The sequence below is a fragment of the Crassostrea angulata genome, chromosome 7, assembly GCF_025612915.1.
Source record: "Crassostrea angulata isolate pt1a10 chromosome 7, ASM2561291v2, whole genome shotgun sequence".
Taxonomy (NCBI): domain Eukaryota; kingdom Metazoa; phylum Mollusca; class Bivalvia; order Ostreida; family Ostreidae; genus Magallana; species Magallana angulata.
In genome coordinates, this window is record NC_069117.1 from 21184596 (window position 1) to 21208562 (window position 23967).

General features: G+C 33.7%; 1 protein-coding gene across 1 annotated transcript; it reads right to left on the reverse strand.

Moving 5' to 3' along the window:
• Positions 1-464: 464 nt before the first annotated feature.
• LOC128156336 (uncharacterized) lies at positions 465-23967 on the reverse strand. Its single transcript, XM_052818433.1, has 5 exons — positions 23809-23967; positions 23218-23357; positions 22222-22269; positions 20843-21079; positions 465-2574 (listed from the first exon to the last, which is right to left on the reverse strand). Exons 2-5 carry the CDS (start codon positions 23348-23350, stop codon positions 2381-2383), a joined length of 612 nt encoding a protein of 203 aa, XP_052674393.1. The 5' UTR covers positions 23351-23357; positions 23809-23967; the 3' UTR covers positions 465-2380.

A 23967-nucleotide genomic window follows, 5' to 3' on the forward strand; every position in this document is an offset into this window, starting at 1 on the left:
ATATATTCAATGGTTGATAATAAATGTATAAAAAAAACCAGAAACAAAAGAAAAAAAATATTTCTGTCTAAATGTGTCCATTTATTCAAGGACGTATATCTTTCACATGTATACATCCTCATTGATTATTACTTGTATTTTAATGTTGACGAATGTCAGATTTACAAGTTGCTGACTACATGTACGTAAACATTTCATGCTACCTCATAATCCCAGTTATCTATATGGTGCAAATAGGATGCACAGAATGTCAAAGGTAAATAGTTCAGTAGGAAGAGAATTACATGTTTATCGACGTAATAAAATATTGGTGGACATCCGACACCCTTCACAAATCAAGTCACCATCAAATTATATATATATATATATATATATATATATATATATATATATATATATATATATATATATATATATATATATATATATATATAAATATATATATATATATATATATATATATATATATATATATATAAACCTTCACTGGGTGTGAAACGTCCAAATTGATAATTTTTGGAAGATCTTCCAAAAATTGATAATTTTTGGAAGATTTTGTTATGAAAGAAAAGTCCATGGTTATGTGGTAATAAAATTTTAACTACAATGCTACAGTAAAGGAATAAAGAATCATTATCTGACATGTATGGGGTGATCATTACCGTAGGGCACGTGATCAAATTTTAAATAAAGCCCGAAGATGAAAAAAAGACCCGAGATGCTTTGAACATTACCAATTTAAGCCATTGTTCAAATGCATTTATTGACACATAAAAACAAAATTTGACATGTAGTTTAATCAAAGGCAGAAACACTTGAAAATGTTAATATTTGCGATAATACATGTAATGTGCAAGCATCTTGATAATGTGTAGCTATACATTCTATTAAGCCTATAACACTCTGTCGAATAATTATGCCAGTGCCAAGATGGCATTTTGATGCTTAAGATGCACTTTCGTAAAAACCATAAATACAATATGATAAACCATTGTCTAAAAAGTATTTAAGCACTTTTATTGTCAGATGAGATATTTACCTTTATAAATTAAAATCCCAGAAGAAAATGATAAACTCTATAAGAGAAATAATTTTCGTACAGGAAATATTGAAAATGCCACAGGATTATTATTATTCCTATTGGAGAAAAGTATTTCCTGCATGAATTTTTTCAGACAACGTACAATAATTTTCCAATAGAAAATCAGAATTTCCTATCGGATTTTAAAGTCTTATGGGAGTTTTGTTCAAATGCTATCGGAATTTAATTTCCTATAGGAAGTCTTTTTACCGCTAGGAAATGCCAAATATCCTCTAGGAAAATTGTTTTTCCAAAGGGAAAAATGATTTTCCTGTAGAAATTTACTTTCATAAAGGTAAATTTTTCACCTGACAGGTGTGTTAAATGGATAACAAAATTGGTTTTAAACTCCTTAGGCAATGGTAAACCATACGACATATTTGATTTTTTTTATACATGCAGCTTAAGCGGCGGCAAAAATGCCACATAGGCACGTCTGGCATAATTATCCAGCACAGTGTTCTATATAGAAAATTTTCTATTATAATTTATTTTACTCTAGATTAAAGCAAACAATACACCAGTGATTATCAAAAGCAAAATAAATACTATTATTTTTTTTAAAGTGGATCACAGTCATTTGAGTTTCATTGTCATTTGATTTGATATAAGGAATAAGGAATCATTCTTTGAGTATTATGAGGTGATAATTTTGGTCGGGGCGTGATAAATCCAGTAAAGTCCGAAGGGCTTTATGATAGATTTGATATATAATCTTAAACCATCGTACGATTAGATATTTAAATATATATAAGCAAACCCCGCTGGCGCCTCAATTTGGCTTTATGTATAGTGTACAAAATCGATACATAGTGTTATCACAGGCAAAGACACTGGAAAATGTAAATATATGATAACCTTTTCCCATTAACAACTATCACAGTTTGTAAAATCTTTTTTAAAAAGGTTTTTAAATGTACCTGTACTGGTAAAATTCCAACAACAAATATTAAATCACATTTGCACATTTTTTTGTAATTGCATTTGTCTTCAATGAGTACTCGAGGTTTTGGTAGCAAAATTTAATTTCAATATACACGACAAACCAGAAGGATAACAACTATAATAATTATTGTTAGGTTTTATAACAAAAGTGTTATAATTGACTCGTTGTTCTTGGTGTAGGACGCCTGATTTTAATCTTTATCATATAACTTTGCCCCTTTTTTTTTTTTTTGGTAACAGCACACCTTACTCTACAAATTACATGTAAAAGGCACAAATCATATGTGACAACGCATAAACCTTGTTTGGTATACATGTATTGCTAAAAAAAAATCAGTCTTCCACTTTGTTACATTAATTATTTCTATTTTCTGTTCTCTCTGCACCACTAAGACAGGCAAGTAGAATAGTGCACGCAATACCAATAGCCACGATGGATAACACCAGTGCTATAGGGGACACAGGGACCAGGATGTTGAAGACAAACCTCCAGACAATGTAGCCGTGGTAATCGGAACAGTTGGTTTTTGCCATCCCTCCTCCGGTTGCTAAAAAACATTCCCCAGATTATTCATCATTATTAATGAATACGCAAATTTATAAACATTATACAACATCCCAGAGCCTAAAAACCCCTATACAGTACCGATCAGACCCAACCTAACAGAAAGTAAACCCAACTTAACCCTGGTTTTACTTTCTGGGTTAACTTCGGGTTTACTAGAGTGGACCTTGAGTAAACCCAGAGTAAACCCAAAGTAAACCCAGAGTGGACACAGAGTAAACACAGTCAGAAGTATACCCCTGAAAGCAGACGCTAACTGTGTATTCGGAATAAATAAAGGGTAGGCCATAGCTGCCTGAAGGTCGCTTTTATATTATATGAGGTGGTATAATCATAATATGAAGTGAAGAACTCATTATGTATAGTGGTTATATCATTATCTTCAGTGATGACTTTATTATATGCAGTGGTTTTATCATGATATACAGTGACAACATCATTATATGTAATAGTTAAATAATGTAATGAAGTGATAATATCGATACATTATGTTGTAAGTCATTCTATGCAGTTGATACTCCATTTTATACATTAATAAAATCTTTCTATAATCTGGTAAGTTCATTATATACAGTTCTAAACATAGTTTATGTGATAGTACAATTATTACATTATATGTGAAACGCTGCATGTGCAGTGCCAAGTTCATTTCAGTCAGTGCGACACCTTTACATAAAATGAAAATTTTATTATGTGTAATACTTACATCATTATATTATACGATAATATCATTATATATATATTAAAATCATGCTATGCAGTGGTAACATCTTTATTTGAGGTGGATAATAATTATATGTCGTTGTTAATTCGTTATATGAAGTGTTCGTTTCTTTATATGCTATAGTCGTTTCATTTTATGCAGTGGTAACATCTTTATCATCATCTAAACTGGTCCTCTTAAACAGTGAAAAACGCGCGGAGATCCAGTTTAAAGCAGCATGGCGTCGCCAATAGTTGACGTGCTTGAAGAAATCGGGCTGCACACTTTAACTCGCAGATTTGAAGAATAGAAAGTGGAATTTCAGGACATACAATCACTGTCTGATGCAGACCTTAACAGATTAGGGGTTACAACAATTGGAGACCGAGTGAGATTACGATGTCGATCTCGAGCGATGGAGGAGCGCGAGCCAACGACATCAGCACCGGCTCCTCCAGCTCCATCACGCGGACCATCGTTCCTAAGTGCTGAAAATGTCAGAAAAGAGAGGGATCTATTGTTCAATTCCCGAAAAAGAAAAAACAGAAACGAATTAGGTAGGTGTAAACAACAAATTTGTTTGGAAGATGGCATTGTCGTATGCCATATGCACATATACAGTACATATATCCTCGTGTGCCCATATTTGGTTAAAAATTGACCAACATAGGTAATTAATTAATTGATGCATATCACGATTATCAATCATAATTGGCATTATTATTCAGTCGGGGGTGCAACTGAAATCCAAGATATTGAAAAATTAACTGATTATATTATCATTTCTACTCTGTAACTACATAATGTACACTGTACACATCTTTTTATTTTTGTAAATATGACTTGTTTTAATCAAATTTCCATTCCAAAGTTAAAAATTCTTCCAACCCATTTACTTCATAGTACACTATAATCCTGCCATGGTCCCATGTGTATAGAAACACCTTGACAGACAGTTGAAACCAAATGAATTTGTGCGCCCTGTAAAACTTCTGAGATAATTAAGTGCGCCAAGACTTTTTTAGGACATGGGGGGAGGGGGGGGATATGGCAATATAGTGTTAATGCATATAATGTTTAAAAATCTTCTCTATTCTCACACTTCTTTATAAAAAAAACTGACTAATAATTATATTTACCAGAAAGTCCTCTGCTGAAATTTTAATTTTCATGTCCCCTGGGGTATGGGTTTTGACTCTAGGGCAGGGCCAAAATGTATGTATAGATGTTAATGCATATAACGTTAAAAAAATCTTCTTCACCCCCACACACCTGAAAGGAAAACTGAATTCATGATTTAGTAGACCAGATCTTTTAGTTTTTCACCAAAATTATAGCTAGGTTTCACAGTTCTTTTTTAATTAAATATGGTCGTCATTACAAATTTATATAATTTTTCAATTCCAGTATGAAACCTAATTAATAAGATGCATATATGAGACTCCATGACAAGTTTGTGTATGGGATATATGCTACTCAGGTGACCGTTAAGGCCAATTGGCCTCTTGTTTATGAAACATCTTGATAATGCTTGCTCCTATTGTCTGTGTAACGGGATGGGAGAAATAATGATGAACCAGACCAGACCAGATTCGAACCCGGCCGCTCTGATTCTCTAGTCAGGTGCTTTATCAACTGAGCTATCTGGCGCTGGTATTCAAACCGGTCTGACCGTCACATTCCTCCCCCTTATATGATCTTTGGCCTCGAAGATAACCCCAGGCTCTTCCCCTGGCAGGAGTTAACCTGTCAGTTCCACAAGTTGGTCACAGCACCAAATGTAACGGGATGGGTAAAATCATGACGGACCAGACCGGATTCGTACCAGGGCCCCCTGAATTTCTAGTCAGCTGAGCTTTCTGGCGCTGGTATTCGAACCGGTCTGACCGTCACATCTGCATAATTATTTCGGACAGGGCAACTTTCAAACATTAGATAATGCCTGACATGACGTCAGGCAATCAGCTGTAAACTGCATGACTTAACTCCATGTTTTATGGCTTTGCAAATTAGTAACTGTTATAATTATACATGTATTAATGTATCACCACCTAAGTATCTTTTTTTTATATCATGCAGGTATTTGTACAGGAAGAAAGAAGGAAAAGGGCAGAAGCTGGACAGTTTCTGTTTTATGCCTGTTGGACAAAAACTGCAGTTTTGTCCCAAATTCAGAAGTTAAGGAGTACCTATTAAAAGCAGGATTGGGAATGAAGAAGATAAGATTTAATGTGAAAGATGGACAAACTGAAGTATTGAAAAAAATTTCATCAGATGAAAAAGATGAAAATGATGAATGCATTGGATTTCCTGCACTGAAGAATTGTGGAGGCTTTGAACTTATGAGAAGCCAAGCAAACAATCGAAGTTTAAGTACAATTGAAGTGGAGTGGTCTGTGAAAAACTTAAAAGCTTGTATTGGCTCACAAGGGAAACTCTATGTTAGACCTATTCAAAGCAACTTGTCAACTTCATCAGTACAACAAGAGAAAACCACCGAGGAGTCGAATGTAATGTTAATTACTGAAATTTGTAGAGAATGTGGTCAGTCAATTGCCATATCAGAATTAAGAGCCCATTGTGAGTCCTGCATTGGTGAGCACCAAGCACCATCAGAGAAAACAGATGAGAAAAATGAAGTATCCTTTCTAGAGGATTTACCCGACCCTTTAGTAGAAACCTTCACAGAGTCCATACATATGATAGAACCAATACCTATACCCATCATTAGCAGTTCTCAGAATATTGTTTTTTCTGATTTACCCAATGCTATTACTGGATCTATCACTTTTCCAGTCACAGAGCCAGTACCAACTAGTGCTCCAGCAAATTCTGAAATTGTTGTGGTATTAGATAGATCAGTATTTCCAAGTCAAAGTGGAGGAAATAATGAGTTCCAATTAAGCACTGAAGCTGAAACATTGAAACATGAAGACAACCATACAGAAAGCATTTCTAATATTGTGGTTAAAGCTATTAAAATACTGCAATGAAAACTACATAGAAGATCCAGTAGAAATACTGAAGTATTTACAGTCAGTTCTTGTCACTGGACGAAAATTAGATATTGTAGATCTCACAGAAGCTCTTGAGGGAGACACTAATTATATATGTGTGGACAGATCTAACATTTTAGAGACAGCTTTTGAAGAAATTAAAGGCTTACAGGATCTACGAATGACTTTGGAAGTTCAGTTTTATGGAGAGGTTTGTTTATATACAAATATGAAATTAAGAAATATACATGAACATAAATTTTAGTACCAAAATTAAGTCTTTTCATGCCAACTTTCCATTTTAGATTAATTAGGGCCACATTTATTTTTATGGTTGAACTCTCGAGAATATTCTAAACATCATTTCTGATTGCAAAAATATCCATCCAACTTTATCATGCAGTTTAAGATATATAAATTATATAAGATTTTTAGATCAACCGAGTCACTCAGGTGACCTATTGCAATTGGTCTTCATAATGCGTTGTCCATCATGGCTGGTCAGCCAATGTCTGTTAACTTTTTCAGCTCACCTGAGCCGAAGGTTCAAGTGAGCTTTTTTGATCACCTGTTGTCCGTTGTTGGGCCGTCTGACCATCTATAAACTTTTCACATTTTCGACTTCTCTATAACCACTAGGCCAAATTTAACCAAACTTGGTACAAAGCATACTTATGGAAAGGGAATTCTAAATTGTTAAAATAAAGGGCATAACCCTTTTTAAAAGGGAGATAATCACGAAACAGTGAGTATATGTTGTGTGTTTAAAAATCCTCTTCTCAAGAACCACTGCACCAGAAATGCCAATATTTACTCAAAAGTTTACACTTCTTGTTAAAGCCAACCATAAACCATGAACTAATACTGGGGTCTGAGAAAGGGGTTCAAAGTTTAAAAGAGATATTATAAATAGCATATGCTTCGAAATAGAATTGCACAAGGAACTGTTACTTAGGTGAGCGATGTGGCCCATGGGCCTCTTTCTACATTTTTAACCATAAAAACTGTTTTCTTCTTGAAAACTTCAAAATAATGTACAAAGCTAATTGATACCATTTTTGGTTTGAAGCATGTCTAGAATAACACCTTCACTGCTTCATGGATGAGGCATGCAAACATGCAAATATTGGCCAAAATTTCAAAAAATTTCTTCACTACTCATACACATTTTGGAAAAAACTAAAGGCTTAGTTATGATGTCCATGATGATGAAGCACTCTACTAAAATTGTGAAATATGTGGCCCCATTGCATTGTATGCATGTTGTGTGCATTATGAATGATTGGATTTGATCAAAACATTATCTTATTGAATTTCAAATAATACAAGTCAGCATGTTGGGACACAAGTTTTGATCACTTACAAGTTCTTCATCCTATAGCAGTAAATGATAATTTATAGATTTAATAAATGTAAATGAAACTGCATTCAAACATTATAAAATATTGACCATTAAAGGGTTGCAAGTCTTAATTTTTTTTTTAAAGTGTACCATGTTTGCCCCCCCCCCCCCTTTTATTCATATAAATTTCTTGAACATCAAATGCAAAAATAAGACTCTGACAGTTCAGTCTAAGAGCTGTGGTACTCAGGTAACCATCTTGTTGGGTTTTTTTGAAATGGGGAAGGGCTATTCAAGTAATGATTTAAGGAATCATGAAAATGTAAATATCATGGAATCTGACACCATATCCATCTCATTTCTGGCATTTTGTTAAATGTTTTATGACTATTCACAAACTTTATCCGAAATACACGTGTCTGCTAGCTAGTCCTTGCATTTAGATTTGTATGAATGTGATAAAAAGAATATATTATTGTTTGTGGTCAGGTAGCAGCTGATTTTGGAGGACCAAGAAAGGAATTTTTCCAGCTAGCCTTATTGGAAATTAAAGAGAAATACTTTGACCATGGATTAAGACAGCATTTATCCGAAGATTATCTTGTGGTTGGCAAACTTCTTGGTAAGCAGTTGTTGGTTTTTTTTTCTTCTTTTTAATATGGTATATGAATACTGTTTAGTTTCACAAAACATTTTCTTTGCTCTGGATTAAAGTTTGCATACAATTTTTACTGTTCAGCAATTTGGATCACTGCATGGAACATAGGTCAAAGATGAATATATTAAATAGCACTTTATTAATATTGATCAATAAAACAACAGCAAATGTGAGCAACAAGGTGCCTGGCCTGGAATTTTTCAGACTAACAGCAATTAATACACATAACTGATCAATGGATATTTTGAGGAAATTTAAGGTGGTTGATCAATTATATATATGTGTTTGCTTCACATGGATTATAAGGTTTATGGGACCAGCCTTGTATTTTTGTTTTATTAAAAAAGGTTTGTTTCATCCCTTTATTTAGTTCATATTTACAGTGTATATATAAATTTTGTAGCCCTGAGCATCCTACAAAACGGAAAGTTGCCGAGATTTTTTGATGAGGACTTGCAAAACAATTTATTCTCCGATTCACCTGCTGAATCATCATGCCTCACAAACTTGAGAGCTGGCTTGGATTCACTTGGATTATATAAGGTACAATACATGTATTGATATATTTACTACATGTATTTACAACTCAAGTTTAATGTATGTAATAACAATAAACAAATAAGTCAATTTGATTCCCAATTAACCAATTTGAAAAAAAATTCTCTTTTAAGGAGATCCCTCCATTTGGCAGTGCTTAATTTTAATTTTCATGAGAAGGCAAAATAGAATAATATTGCAATTCTTAAAGGTGCATTACATTACATGATTTTTGAGTGATGCAAATACTGTAAATTTTTAATTATTTGAACCTGTACAGGTTGGAATCAGTTTACCAACATTCAGATATTTGCTGCAGTCATCATCAGTCAAATTAACAGTGAAATCTCTTATCAATCTACTGTGCCCCAAGTTTGCTGAAGAAGGGTCAAATACCAGGCGATACGAAAATTCAGTTTATGCAGCTTTTACCAAATACTTGAGAGAGGTTGCAAGTAAGCTCAGAAACAATCTGTTTTATCTCACCTGAGCCAAAGGCTCCGTGGGCTTTTCTGATCAAAATTTGTCCGCTGTCTCTCGCTGTCGTCATTAGTGTTGTCGTTTTGTAAACTTTTCCCATTTTTTTTTTTATCTTCTCAAGAACTACTATAATTTCTACCAAACTTGTCACAAAGCATTATTTAGTGAGGGGGGTTAAAATTTGTTCAAATGTAGGCCAACCCAAAAATCTTCTCCTCAAAAACCATTTGACCAGAATATCAATTAATATTAAAAAGACTTGAGAATGTTTCCACATGAAAACATAACTCATATGAATTAGGATACATGATCATAGAAAATTAATATGTTGATCAGTCACAGAGTTTGCATATCAAACTAATTAAGCTTCATTGATTGGAGGAAAAAAAGTTTGTTTGCAGAGACATTTGCAGTTGCCATTTCAGCTATCAGTGCCATGAGGGGCAGTTTAGAGTGAATGTGAAATTCAGAGAGAAAATGCTGTGCCTGCATGGGCAAAGTCATGTGAATTCATGTACATGCATTTTTGTGTAATAATCGATTTCTGTGAAATATTTCTATCAATGATTACAGGCATATAATTCAGAAAATGTGGGACTGCTGGACAGTTTTGTAAGCAGTTCATAAACAGTTGACTAGGAGTTAATGAAGCTGCTGCAGTAAATAAGCAGTGGCTAAGTAGTTTATAAAGCTGTACATAAGCAGTTAAGAAATGAAATAATCTTTCCAAAACAACTGCTTAAGAACTATCAAAAACTGCCTGTCAACTGTTAAAGGCTTATGAAACTGCTTATTTTATTAAAGGGTTTATTGTGGTTCCAGCATGCCCCTAAGCAGTGCAGAAAGGGTTTAGAAACTGTTTATTAACTGTTAAGGTTAAGAAACTGCTTAATATTATAGTTAAACTGCCTTAATCACTTTGCCATGGGTAGGTTTAGTTGACAAACAAATAAGAGAAGTAAGAACTAGCAGTATATCATATATTAATCTTTTACAATATAATTAAACGGTGTTTCACAAATACTGCAGTTAAATGCAAGTCAAGTTTACCATACATTTATGGCCAAGTTTATAATGTCAATATTAAAACCTCATGAGGAATAGCTTCATTTTCCCTGCCAAGGATATCCAGATATGTTGTAACTAATGTGATGTAACCATAATCCGATTAGGGTTTGAAATTAGAGTCTAAAATGCAAAAATGAGACTCTCTGACAGGGGGCTATGGTACTCGAGTCAAGGCCTGTGGACCTTTTATGAAACATGTACCTGTCTTTAATAAACATGTACAATATTTAAAAACACTGGATGTGATGTTGTTCCCAACTCTGCAGTCAAACTGATGTATCATTTATGTGGCAATGTATAAGAAAACTTCAAGTGACTTTTAAACTCTGCATGGGACCTCTTACACTTCACAATTTATCACACTTTATAATTTTTTTAATTGTGTTTTTGAAGAGAGATGTTGCCACTAAAAATGACCCACCATTTTGCTTTTTCACTTTGATTTGTACACTTAACTTATATATATAAATTAATTTTATTACAGGTGGAAGGAGAATGCCAGTTACTCTCAACCAAATTTTACAATTTGTGACCGGTGCATCAGAGGAACCTGTTCTGGGTTATTACATACATCCATCGATTGAATTTGTTGCACCATTGAAGTCATTTTTGCCTACTTCATATACGTGCAGCAATGCGTTGAAGTTACCAAGACCTACAGCAGACATGCCATTGCCAGTGCACACAGATCTTTTCAAACTCTATGACCATGGATTTTCCAACTCATACTTTGGATTATTTTAAAAAGAAATAATTTTTCTGCATTATTTTCTATGAAAAATTAAATGGTTTAATTGTTTGATCAGCCCAAACATTTCTGGGCTGTCATATTCAAAACTTTATTTTTTTTAAATCTCCCTTCATTTTAACTTAGTTCACTGCTTGCCGCTTGGTCTTTAAACATAATACACAGTGTAGAATATTTATGTCTGGTGACCATATCATATCTTACTTATCAATTTAAAGGTAATGCCTCAGACACCTCCCAAAAGTAGATTACTATATTTGAAACATCATGTGAGCTATCCTGATCACTTTTTTTTTTAGAAGGTCATCTGACTGTAAACCTTTTTACATTTTCTCTGTTTTTTACTGAACTACTTAGCCATGGCAATGTAGCAGTAAGGCTTCTTTAGGTGAAGGAATTGAAGTTTTTTTTTTTTTTTTTTAAATGGTCAACGCCCTCTTTTAAGGGAAGATGATAAAGAAATGCTCAATTAAGATCAATAATGTTTATGTTTGAATGAATACTAGTAAAATTTATGTAATGAATTGCATAATTGTATTTGTTATTTTGGAACTTGTTACACCTGTAAATATTTGGGGCAAAGTTGGATTTATTAGTTAGATGAGCAATGTACCCCTTGCTATGTGAGCCTATTATTTTGCATTGTCAACTTAAAGTGATTTTGAAAATAGTTCTAGTTACTGTGTTCATATAAAATAATAGTTCTATGTGTTTAAGTTACACCAGTAGGAATACCGATTTGTTAATATCATATAGTTAATTTTTTGGATTGTTTAAACATAAATCTCATTTTACTGTACTTTTTTTAATTTTTGAAAAATAGTAGTTTTCTAAAATGCAGGAAAAGGGTGGTTGAAATGTTTAACAATTTTTTTTGGCATGGGGGGGGGTGTAGATTATTGAACACAAAATATTTGAAATTTATCTTTTTATACAGAGTATACCCTATATTATAATACAAAGTTACACAATTCAATTACCATATGTTGAAGTAAATTTATCAGGTCTCCCAAACGAAGTTTAGAGACATTGTTTTTGTACAGTTTCTCCTTTTTCTTTCTCGCCTCTAAACTTGTCCATTGCGTTTCTCGGACGTGGCTGAACAGAATTGTGCAAAAATCTATGATATGATAGGCCTGCATATCTTGTTGTGCATTATGTTTTAAATTTTTTTAATTGGGGTTGGTCAATCATATTTTGGGGGGTTCAAATGGGGGTGGAGTCTAATATTGAATCTTATGGGAACAATTTTACACTTTATTGTAAATAGTTATATTTTGAAAACTGTTAAAGATATTGACATGGGGTCTTCAGATGCATATACTGAGTGTTATAGGCACTTTATATGGTACATTTGATATGGTCCCTAGGGTTATCCCCAACCTCCAAGTTTGGAAAATTATTTAATATCTCAAAAACTGTTGACATACCTACCCCTCAAACATATATATTCTTGTTTCTTGTGTCAAGGGGCCTCAAATGGTATGTAGGTCATGTCAGTTCACCACACAGTAAATGGCCCCTGGGGAACGTCATCAAATTTTAAGAATAGAAATAATCAAGTATTAAATCATTTTGTCTGTAAAGTTGGACCCGTATTGGTCAACCCTACCCCCAATGCTGGCCTCGTTCATTTGGGAGACTTTATAATTGCCCCGATTATAATTAAATCTTGTTTCAGTGCAAGTTCATAGAGTTTTTTTGATACGTTATATGGTAATTTAGAGATTTTTCCAATTTTTGATGAAATGTGTGCAGTTGCACAAAATGTTGTCAGATAGCTTTTGAGTAACTCATCTTTGTTTATGATTTAAGTGATATTTGAATGTTAATTTTGTTAATGAAGCTAGTAGCTTCATTAAAAATACCATTTAGCAGAGGTAGTTTTGCTATGTAAAATTAAGTGTGAAATTGCATTTTCCTTTTGTTTTTGCAGACCCTTAAAAAACAAAGATGTCAAATTTTAATGTGCATTAATGTTAATAAACGATGTTCAAAAATACACAGGCTAGTTCACTTTTTGGGAGTTGATTTTAATCAACTCTCCTATGCAGTTACTCTGGCAAACCGAAAGTGAAACAGTGTTTGGACCTAAGCACAAATCATCACCGCTGACAAGACGTAGATCTTGAAAATAATAGATAAATTCGGTGTACTGTATGTTGTACCATTGTTTTTCAAAAGAAACGTATTTATAAACACCTTGAAAATAGTCAGATTTTATATAGTACGAACAATTTAATTGTTTTTTGTAGTTGCATGTATTCCTTCGCCAGAGCTCAATATAGTTTCGTACAACCAGACGCTCGACTGTCTCCGTAAATCTCCGACAAGCAGAGAGTCTCTCTTGGTAGTCGGAGATTGACGGAGACAGTCGAGCGTCTGGTTGAGCGAGACTAAATATTGCTTGGATCCAGACGTGTACAATTTTTAGAAACATTTCGATTACTGATACAGTTTGATGGAATTAATTATATCTTTAATATCTTTAGATATTACACAACATGATATCCATACAGGGTTTTCTCGAAATTCTTGTCGGAAAAGTTCGAGAATTCATATTATAAAAATGTGCGTAATTCAAATACAGATTAGAAACTAATTGCAAGGCAAAATAACATCGTTGATTTTAAAATTGAAAATCAACTCCCGACAGTACTTTGATTACAATTCTTGTGAATCTGTATTCATCATACATGAGATGAGGTTTTTCAATGTTTATTAAGAAATACAGGTTACATGTAACATCTATTTGAAAAAAAAAATACACACCTTGAAACAACGAAAATTCACACATTGGTTAAGTACTAAGCCACTAAACTAAGGCTCGTGAGTTTTTTTTTTGTAAATTCAAAATATTCTATATACCTGTATATGTGGTTTAATTCCTTGGATAAAGAATATCAATCTCCTTGTTGATTAAACCTTTGAATTATACTTAGCAGTTTTTATAATCATTTATTCCAAAATTTTCATGATGTTGAAATGAGGAATTTCAGCCCTTAATCTTTGGATGTCTTCATGACTTAAAGCTGGAGCAAGAGGGTCAAATATTGGTCTCTCATCGTCTTCAACCTCAGGATCTTCTTCATTTATTGATTCATCGTGCAAACCGGTGTCAATTTCTTTAAGACCTATTGGGTTTTGTAGTTGCCCTGCCATCCATAAATTTTGGGGAGAAGACTTAACACTTCTCAGTCTATGAGAATTCCACGCTTGTGACCACACACTAAGCTTTCTGTTAATTTCCCCCATGTAGACAACGTGAAGAGCAAGCAAGTGTTCTTTGTTCAAACAGTCCAGGATAGCTAAATCTTCCATGTGGTAGAAATAGCTCAATACACCTTCAAAGACGTCACGCCATAACCTTTCTATTCTCTGGTTGTGTGTACTCTTACCAGTAATCATGCCCCTAGAACCTCGCCTTGCCAACATGTAATCTGCAATTCCTGCATTTTCAAGACCTTTGTCACTTCGAACTCGAAGTGGAATTCCATACTTATCGACTCCCGCTAAAAACTGTTGGAAAACAGTATCTGCCTTGTTGTTATCGGAACAATTTAAAAAAACAATGAGTCTGCTAAAACCGTCTATACCACCAGCTACAATAAATCGCCATCTTACAAGTTTATGGTTGGTATCTATATGCCACAAGCAATTTGGTCCTCCTACATTGTAGACTCTCCTATGAAGTCGCCTTTTCTTTCGTTCCTGCACTCCTGCTGAATCTATTCTGTGAATGGAATCTCGTAGACGCCATCTTTGGATTTTTATGCCCTTTTGCGCTAGTATTTGTTTTATCATTTTTTCACAACAAAGTGGAAAATCGTGCTTTGTTTGTAAGACAATAATATCAAGTTCTTGATCGGTTATACTACTAAATGTCATTTTACTCAGTCCATATTTGTTCATTCGACGATATATTGTTCTCTCAGAAACTGACAAAAGCTTTGCTACTTCAGATATAAGAAATCCACTTTCCAGAAGGTTTACCAATGTAATCTTAGGAATGTTAAACTCAGGAGCACCTGATTGTAGACTTACATGTACTTTATCTAATTTTCCACAGCCATATTTAACACACTCGGTTCGTAGCATCATCATATCTGAACTGTTTGATATGCCCAGCATTTGAAATTCTGCCATACACAGTTTCCCAACAATGTCTGGTGTGATTTTTTCCTTCTCAAATTTGGATTGAACTGTCTCTAAGTGGAGCTTCCTGAGAATTTTCGCCATTGCGGTGTCAGCCATTTTAACAGCAATGCATGTGATATACACAATTTTACTAGGAGTGTTCAAAAACGTAATGCAAGATAAAATGATTTCACACTTGAACATATACGTTGCAGGGTTAAACATTTACGTAGCACTTCGTGGAATGAATATGCCACTGCACATTAGGAACGTACTGCATATGAAGATTTAACTCTAGCATACAATGAATTAACCACTGCATAAAATGATCTTATGATTTGATGTAATAATACACCACTTCACTGAATAATTTTACCACTATATATAACGATAAAAGCACCGTTTTTAATTATGTTACAACAGGATATAACGATGTTATCAATGTGTATAACGAATTTACCCCACCATATAATAATTTGATCATTGCACGACATAGATAAACTACGATATATCATGATAGGACGACGTAGAGTAATAATATTATCACCTCATAAAAAGATTTCATCAATATATATAATGACATTACCGCTGTATATAATGATATTACTACTGCATATAATGATGTTACCACTGTATATAATGATATATAATGATGTTACCACCGTATATAATGATTTTACTACTGCATATAATGATATTACTACTGCATATAATGATGTTTCCGCTATATATAATGATGTTACTACCGTATATAATGATATTACTACTGCTTATAATGATGTTACCGCTGTATATAATGATATTACTACTGCATATAATGATATTACTACTGCATATAATGATATTACTACTGCATATAATGATGTTCCCGCTGTATATAATGATATTACTACTGCATATAATGATATAACTACTGCATATAATGATATTACTACTGCATATAATGATGTTACCGCTGTATATAATGATATTACTACTGCATATAATGATATTACTACTGCATATAATGATGTTACTACTGCATATAATGATATTACTACTGCATATAATGATATTACTGCTGCATATAATGATGTTACCGCTCTATATAATGATATTACTTCTGCATATAATGATATTACTACTGCATATAATGATATTACTACTGTATATAATGATATTACTGCTGTATAATATGATGTTACCACCGTATATAATGATTCTATTGTTTCACATCAAGGTTATACCATCTCATAATGTACGAAATTGACCTTCAGGTATGGAACGCCATAGCTGCCTTAAGGTCAATTTCATATTATATGAACTGGTATTTTATTTATATGCAATAGTAATATCATTATATGCAGTGGTAACATCATTATATGCAGTACTAACATCATTATATGCAGTGCTTACATCATTATATACTATTATTTCATCATTATATTCAGGGGTAAAATCTTTATATGAAGTGGTAACATTATTACGTTACGTCGTAATATCATAATGTGCAGTAGTTTATTCATTATATGCTATGAATAAATCTTTATATGATATGATAAACTCATTTCATACAGAGCTAAACTCATAATGAACTATTGTTCAATCGTTATGTTATATGGTACACTCTTCATGTGCTGTTGCAAAATCCTTTTATGCAGTGCAACTTCTTGACATTAGGTGATAAGTTCATTATATGCAGTACTAACATCATGTTATGGTGTATTAAAACCATTATGTATGGTGGTAAAACCTTTATGTATTGTGGTGAAAGCTTTACATGCAATTGTAAATCCTTTATATGATGTGACAATTTTATAATATGCCGTTGTTGAGTCATTATATTATGAGGTCAGTTCTTTACATGATGTGATCATTTCATTATATGGAGTGGTAACTTCTTTATATGCAGTCGTAACTCTTTATGATGAGGTTGTAAACTGGTTCTCGCTGAAAAGTTTTAATGGGGAAGGGGTCCAGTTTTATTTTGAAAGAGATGCCGCGCGGCGTTCATTGTGACGATGCACATTTCCTGGTCAACTTGTCGTTTGTTTTGAAGAGAGAGAGAGAGAGAGAGAGAGAGAGAGAGAGAGAGAGAGAGAGAGAGAGAGAGAGAGAGAGAGAGAGAGAGAGAGAGTTTATCTGTCCTTTCACATCGATATCATAATATCAATCATTGAACCCATTTTGTGTGAAAAATCGAATGTATTATTAGTAGAGTATGCTTTTAATTTAAGAGTAAAACAAATTACAAAAAATGAAGCAAGCGTTTTAAAATCAAAGCCGAAAGACCTTTGTTTCAATGTACCAGGTAGATGCTACTCCTCGCTGATTAATGCCTCCAACACAATAGGAATAGACAAATTTTTATTCATAGACATAAATAAAAATTATTTTTCATTTTTCTTAAAATTAATTTGATTTTTAAGAAATAATAAAGAAATTGGTTGGTCTTAACCTCTTTTTATGGTTGTTTCATCCACTGTATAAAATTTAAGCTCACCGGGCATGTATATTTGTATTTTAAATTCTACAAAGAAGGTGTTGCAGTTCCTGTGCTATTTTCCATAAAGCTGTTGCAGATATCTTCATATCATTTAATAGGACCATTTTATACGCAGATCAATACAAAATTTTCGGTGGGGGGGGGGGGGGGTGCGATGAATACTGAAGTTTGCCGAAGGGGTGGGGGGAGGTGGGTCCGAGGCAAAGGACTATGTGCGGTATGGTCAAATATCTGCTCCCAATTTCAACCAATTTTTAAATAGTACCGTATGAAAATGAAATCTTCACAAATCATTGTAAAAAGGATGCCTATAACTTTAATCTTGGTTTTAGTCATCATTGCTCACTCGCTGTTTATCTATGACGTCACTTAAATGACCTAATTCCCGCAAATTTGCAAACAAATGAAGATATTCTCATTTTTGCTCTATATTTTGCATTCGGAAGTATAGAGCGCAGGTCTGCTCAAGTGCGATTTTAACATATGTTTTTCTTCAGATAGTTATACATATTATACTAAAAAATGGTACTTGAGCAAGCCTGCGCTCGATGTTTCCCAGTCGAAAAACCATCGGAAAACACCCATATTTTGCTACAAAACATCAATTTATCAAAATAATGCAATATTCATGACGTCTTTTCCACATTATGACGTCACTGTGGTGATAATCTTTTACACCTTTATTTCCAATAGGATTTTAACTATCTTTCGCCTTATTTTAAAGCTCTTTCTAAAACTTTGATTTTGGGGGGCAAAAATGGCATAAAACCGCACTTGGTCCTTTTTGGAAATTTCATGGAAATTTTTAATTTTTCTGGGGCGGGGTCCTCCCCGCGATCCACCCCACCCCCGTTCAAGACCCCCATGCATTAAACAAATTGTAAAATGGTTTCACTGAAAAATGTGACTGGTTTCATGGCAAATCCGATTTTTGTTTCAAAGAGGCATATTTTTAAAGATTGAACTTCGAAAGAAAACCTCCGAAGTTAAAGAACGGTGTTTAAATCTTAGCAAACTTCATCGTGTCTAGTATAGCCGAGTGGTTACGCAGGATGTCCGAATGATCACCGAGACTAACTTCTTGGTATTTTTTAAATTATTTTTGAAAAGGTAATACCCCTATTCCCATTCTTTTGAAAATAAATGATGTCGGGATAAATAAGTTTCAAAACGCTTGTCATTGTAATATTTTACATGTGTGCTGATTTTTTCAACGTTACTGACTTTGTTCACATTATAAACATTTGTAGCTGCAGATCTGTAGCTCTCTGGTTGAAAAAATTCGGATTTGCAGCTAAAACATTTGCTGCTGAACGAGGAAGTAACGCATTAATCGATAAAGTTCATGTATTTTTTTTTTTTGTAAAATATGTCGTTTTCAAAATATATATACATATTGTTCGACATCGTTAAAAGCAAGCCGTGCAATAATGTATGAATCAGCAAAATACGGATAAGTTTGTTCCAAGCACCACGGTTTATATGGATGCTATTAAAATTATTTTAAATAACATTCAAGAGCAAAGTAACTCCCCAATTTAAACGTTTTTGAAGAGACAGAATTAGATTTATTAATTCAAAAAGTTCCAAAGAATTACATATTTAAAACACGATAGCAAGTAGAAATCAAATTGTTCTATGTTAATATCAAGATACATAAAGTGATCTTCCTAACTGTATGCGCGGATCTAGAAGCAGAGGGGGGTATTAAATTTCTACAAAGTACAACCATTTTATTTTTGAAATTTATTTTACTTTTAAAATTAAACGCTTACTCTTCTAAAAATTCATTCGATTTATCACACATCGATGTATCAAGAACAGAGAATATCTCTCTCTCTCTCTCTCTCCTCTCTCTCTCTCTCTCTCTCTCTCTCTCTCTCTCTCTCTCTCTCTCTCCCCTCTCTCTCTCTCTCTTCAAAACAAACGACAAGTTGACCAGGAAATGTGCATCGTCACAATGAACGCCGCGCGGCATCTTTTTCAAAATAAAACTGGACCTCTTCTCCATTAAAACTTTTCAGCGAGAACCAGTTTACAACCTCATCATAAAGAGTTACGACTGCATAAGTTACCACTCCATATAATGAAATGATCACATCATGTAAAGAACTGACCTCATAATATTATGACTCAACAACGGCATATTATAAAATTGTCACATCATATAAAGGATTTACAATTGCATGTAAAGCTTTCACCACAATACATAAAGGTTTTACCACCATACATAATGGTTTTAATACACCATAACATGATGTTAGTACTGCATATAATGAACTTATCACCTAATGTCAAGAAGTTGCACTGCATAAAAGGATTTTGCAACAGCACATGAAGAGTGTACCATATAACATAACGATTGAACAATAGTTCATTATGAGTTTAGCTCTGTATGAAATGAGTTTATCATATCATATAAAGATTTATTCATAGCATATAATGAATAAACTACTGCACATTATGATCTTACGACATAACGTAATAATGTTACCACTTCATATAAAGATTTTACCCCTGAATATAATGGTGAAATAACAGTATATAATGATGTTAGCACTGCATATAATGATTTTAGCACTGCATATAATGATATTACTATTGCATATAAAAAATATACCAGTTCATATAATATGAAATTGACCTTAAGGCAGCTATGGCATTCCATATTCAGGCAGCTATAGCGTTCCATAGGTAGGAATTACAGGCAGTAGGATGGTAAGATAAAATACTAGTCTGCTTCACACTCCAGTGCATACAATTGACCTCAAAAGCAATTTCAAATTAAACCTGAAGTAAACCCCGAGTAAACCCAAAGCAAACCCCGAGTGGACCCAAATTTTCAAAAGTAAACCCAGAGTAAACCCCCAGTAAACCCAAAAAGTAAACCCGGGGTTGAGTCGGGGTTTACTCTGATGTTAGGTTGGGTCTGATCGGTACTGTATATAACCAGCAACATTTATTTGCTCAGTCACTTTTCATATTTATTGAAAGATATGTTGTTTTTCGTAATCAACATCATAACTTATATTTGGGTTTCTGTTTTTATTTTACAAGTGTATTGCAGTATGCCTATTCTTCTTTAGCTTGTTCTTACCTGCGACTTGCACGCCACTGAGTGTCAGGGAAGTGATGTAGAAAAATGATGTCAGAGCATACGTCACAAAAGCATATTGGAATGTCGGAAGTCCGGACCGGAAGAGACTGTAATCGTGCACACGCCCAATGCTGTAGAAGATCATGACGCCTTCAATCATTGAGATGACACCCTGGGCCAACATTAGAGAAGAGTAGAGAGCATCGTTCTCTGGACATACAATAGCCAGCTTTCCTCCTGAAAGCGTAATGACCATGCAGAATTTGGTAGCATTTTGTAGGAAACAATATTCAGTATATTTAAAACCTGCCTGACCTTAGCATGAACATATATGAGAATAATTCGCAATTGGTGTTCTTTAGCAAGATTGTGAAATGTTTAAAACATTAAATGTAACTAAATCAGTGTTGCATTAAACGGGCATGGTCCCGGTTTTGGTCAAATTTTAATTTTTCTTTTTTGTTGTTTATAATGCTTTAGAAATACATTTCTAATGATCAACTAAAATTTGAGTGTCAGTCATGTAGAGTTATAAACAAGATACAAAGCTAACAATTCTTTGTCATGTATACAAGGCTCGTGCCCTGTTTTTGTTTACATTGGTTCAGTATACCGGTAACAGTTCTTTTTCAAGCTGATTTCTCTCTGTTCTAAATCGTTTTAAGCATATATGAATAGTTTCTAGCATTTATCACATTCATTTTGGGTCTTAAACTGGAATTTTCACTTCAACATGCGAAATGTAAACAAAAAATGACGTACGGTTTGATAACTACTCTACAAGCATAGGCGTCGGAAGCAAATTGAAAGTGGGGGGGCTAGACTAATCCTCAGAAATATTGAAAAAAAAAGTAATTCCCAAAATCATGGAAATCCTAATCCGTGGGGGGGGGGGGGGGGGGGGGGGGGGGGGGGGTAGGCCTATACTACCAAAAACACAATTACTTAACCAAATTTTTTTTTCCAAAATCATGAAATTCCTAATCCGTGGGGGGGGGGGGGGGGGGGGGGGGTAGGCCTATACTTCCAAAAAAAAAAATTACTTAACCAAATTTTTTTCTTTCCAAAGTCATGAAATTCCTACTCCGTGAGGGGGGGGGGGGGGCTACTTTGCTTCTGAATCTAACTTCTCAATCTTTCAAGGTATATTAGGAACGATAATCTTTCCTGCGAAAAAAAGTGGGGGGGCTGAACCCTCTATCATGCTATGTTTCTAATGGTTAGGTATAACTTTGCAAAAAAAGTGGGGGGGCTAAGCCCCCCCTAGCCCCCCCGGTTCCGACGCCTATGACAAGAAACGTTACCATGATCTAACAAGTCATTAATATGGAAAAATAAATCATTTTTACTTTATTTTTGCAATTAAGGTACAATCTTACCTAAAATGAGGTCAACAATGCCAAAAATTGACATCGCGATGGCAAAGACTGCAATGAAAAATGTAAGAATTTTATTTTAAACTTAAAAGGGTTAATAGCCCAAAATGTTTATGATTAGAGAGGACAATTGCTGGCAAATGATGTAAATAAAATCCCCCTCATAATACATTCCTCGCTACAAAACCACTGCAATCCTAACCCCTTACCCCGCCTTTTTCACACACATACATAAGCTCGGAAAATTAAATAGCGAAATTTAACAGCTACTGTTATTTTTTTTCATCTATACCCTTAGAAAATGGACGTCAGACAACAATTGGCTATATATATAAATTATATAGAATGGCAGCTGAAGTAAGAAGGGCTAGGGGCAGGGGTTGATATTTATCTACAACGCTTTCAAAGCTCATTTGAGAACCATTTTAACAAGGCCTTGGACTTTCAGTAGGTTGTTACACTATCTATTTATTGCGTCAAAACAATTTTAAAATGACGCTGGTACACCGATTGCGTAGTCTTAACTCAAAAAAGCCAGATAAATCTTGTTGATTTTAAAGAGCCATGGCTGAATGGCCAGCAATGAAATACACATGCCTACGTCACAATGCTGTTTGACACAAACCCGAAGTTCAAGCTCTTGTAAAAATGGTTCGATTTTTATTTTATTTCAGATAACTGTACCTGTGTATTATTGTAAATATTCATGGTTAACTTATTACAGATCTCTATTTCTAAATTTAAAAATCTGATTGAAAAGGCGTTCATATCCTTCCTTATGTTTGGTTTCTTTAATTAATTAACTTGATTATTTTTTAATCTTTCAAATATTTGACTACTTGTGTCGAATTTCCATTTGAAGTAATTGCTTTTCAATGTATGCGTTGAATCGTAACTTTCCCTCTTTGTCTGGCGTCAAATAAATGAAAATCAATTCCAAAAGCTGCATGGATAATTTCGAATCTTGCCGGGGTTCTTTTTCGTGGACCGTAGTCTTACCCATAACAATATGGGAGTAGTACTTTCGGCAGCAACTGTAACAGGTGTCCGGACAACATTTTATACACGTGTCCTTGCAAGTGTATTCGGTGTAATAAGGGTCACAGCAGGCTAAACTCGACATAGTTATCATATAAAATCTGAAGAAAAAAAGAACAATTTTATTGAAAATGTGGGTTTTTTATGCGAAGTAAATTAACTTAGTTATCATGCATTATCATCATTTAGAAATAGAGATTTAGTGATTCAACAGTAAACAACCGAAAGGAAAACAAATGAATAAAAACGTAAGGAAACTAAAAAGGAGATATCAACAACATCAATGCAACAAATAAATAAATGAATAAATAAATGAATGATTGAATAAAAAATGAATAAATAAAATAATGAATAAATAAATAATTCCCCCTTCCAACAACTTAAATAAACTATATAAAAAAGCAAAAACAAAAAAGTTGAAATAAAAGACGATATTGTTTTAACTATATAAAAAGGCAACAATAGAAAAGTTTAAATAAAAAACGATATTGTTTTATTTGTGCTTTACGAGTCAAGTACCTCAGTATATATGAATATAATAATTATCCTTACCTGCAAAAATTTTATAACTTGTAAATATTGAAATAATCCAATAAAAAAAAATCAGTAATTTGTGTTTAATAACCCGTTTGAAGATTTCCTGTCTGTTCGTACTCTTCCTTAATCTTTGTTCATTTTTCTTAGTGATTTGCACGGTTCAGTGATTATACA